The following is a 1,940-nucleotide window of genomic DNA, read 5'->3' on the forward strand; positions in this document are numbered from 1 at the left end:
TTTTATACTTTCACTTGAGGAACATTTTGAATGCAGGACTTTTACTGAAACAGAGTATTCCTACACTCTGGTACTTCTACTTTTACTCAAGTACAAGACCTGAGTACTTCTACTTTTACTCAAGTACAGGACCTGAGTACTTCTACTTTTACTCAAGTACAATATCTGAGTACTTCTACCTTTACTCAAGTACAAGATCTGAGTACTTCTACTTTTACTCAAGTACAAGATCTGAGTACTTCTACTTTTACTCAAGTACAGGACCTGAGTACTTCTACTTTTACTCAAGTACAATATCTGAGTACTTCTACTTTTACTCAAGTACAAGATCTGACTAGAGCCTACTTCTACCTATTCCTTGAGTAACATTTTGAAGGCAGGACTTATACTTGTAACAGAGTATTCCTACACTCTGGTTCTTCTACTTTGATCTGAATACTTCTCCCACCTCTGATAACATGTGCACTCTTTGTTTACTGAAGTGATATGTTATGTGTGTACCAAGGGGCGGGGCCTGTTTGCAGGAGGTTCACCCGGCGCAGAGCCCCTCCCCTCGGCTGGGAGTATAAAGCTTCTCCGCTGCAGATCCCCGGCACTCACTAAGCCTCTGACCCAGCCTATAGCCACCTCTCTCCCGGTGCAGCAGCAGCATCTCCCCCTGCAGAGTCGGAGGGACCACCATGTCCTCTTACGCGTCATCGGAGTGCCGCCGCGTGAGCCCCTCGGTTCACGGCAACACATTCGCCACCGCGCACCGGAAAAAAGCCGTGGCGAACATCTTCGATAACGTGAACCAGGACGCGCTCATGAGGCTGTTCCAGAAGACGGGCGACATGAAGGCGGAGGAGCGCGTGCGGAGCATCTTCTCCTACACACAGGACCCCGAGGAGACGAAGCGCGCTCTCATGGCTCTGAAGCAGCGCAAGAAGGACAAGTTCCTGCAGATCGCGGGCATGCTGCGGCACCTGCTGCAGATGCGCTGATCTGACGCTTCCACTGGACCAACTGTGTCATGAATGTTGGAAACTCTTACCCTGATCACCTCTCTTACCCGGGTCACCTGCAGCGAAGGAGGTGCACGCGCAGCCCTGCCGCCTGGAGCGCACCGTGCCGCGCGCAGTTTGCCGCTCCACAGACGCGGCGGAGGAGCGTCTTGCCTTACCGCGTTGGAGCATGACTTCTGGGAATATAAAAATATAAAAGGCATGCATGCTAACTTCCCCTGGGACTTGAACGCATCGCTGTGGATGCTGGGGAGCGCGCGCTGCTGGAGGCGCGTGCAGAAACAGACAGATACCTGCAGCTGCCTCCTGAACACATGCCTTCTCTCTCTCTGAACTCTCATTAGTGGCCACTGATGTGTTTGTGTCACAATGTTTTTGCATTGATAATGTTCCTTTGTTTTGCAATTTTGTAATAAATTATTCCGTTTTGTACAAGAAGTGAACCCTTGTTTGTCCTCTTTACACAACAGGTTGTTACAAAGTATTATTGCTCATTACAGCAGATTGTATTAGGTTGATAACATCCTGGTTTTATTTAGATTACTGGCAGCACAGGCTGGATTCTGGTTATAATGCTAAAACAATATGTTGAATGGTATCCTTTATTACACGAGTATTAAAGAGGCACCAAACCATGAGGATGGTCTGTAGAAAACAACAATAATAACACGATGTTCAGGAGTAATAACACACAAGGACAGGATTGTAAACATGCCACAAAAAAGGTGTAATAATATTCAAATTCTGGCTTAAAAAACACATTTTGATCCATGTGTTCTTTACATCAAACATTATTTGGAGGAGTGTCGCAGTGGTTTGGACGTTTAAGGAACAATGAGGCATCAACATATCAAGATGGACTTCATGAAATACCAAAATAAACCTCTATTTTCAGGAATAGCATGGGAGGAAATAACAGCAGAGGAAGCATGTAGC

The 1,940-nt window shown here is 46.5% G+C and overlaps 1 protein-coding gene across 1 annotated transcript; it reads left to right on the forward strand.

Annotated features, from left to right (window-relative positions):
* Window positions 1-591: 591 nt before the first annotated feature.
* Window positions 592-1,447, forward strand: tcima (transcriptional and immune response regulator a). The gene has a single exon (XM_034132959.1). It carries the CDS (start codon window positions 681-683, stop codon window positions 981-983), a length of 303 nt encoding a protein of 100 aa, XP_033988850.1. The 5' UTR covers window positions 592-680; the 3' UTR covers window positions 984-1,447.
* The last annotated feature ends 493 nt before the right edge of the window (window positions 1,448-1,940 follow it).

Source organism: Trematomus bernacchii, unplaced genomic scaffold, assembly GCF_902827165.1.
Source record: "Trematomus bernacchii unplaced genomic scaffold, fTreBer1.1, whole genome shotgun sequence".
Taxonomy (NCBI): domain Eukaryota; kingdom Metazoa; phylum Chordata; class Actinopteri; order Perciformes; family Nototheniidae; genus Trematomus; species Trematomus bernacchii.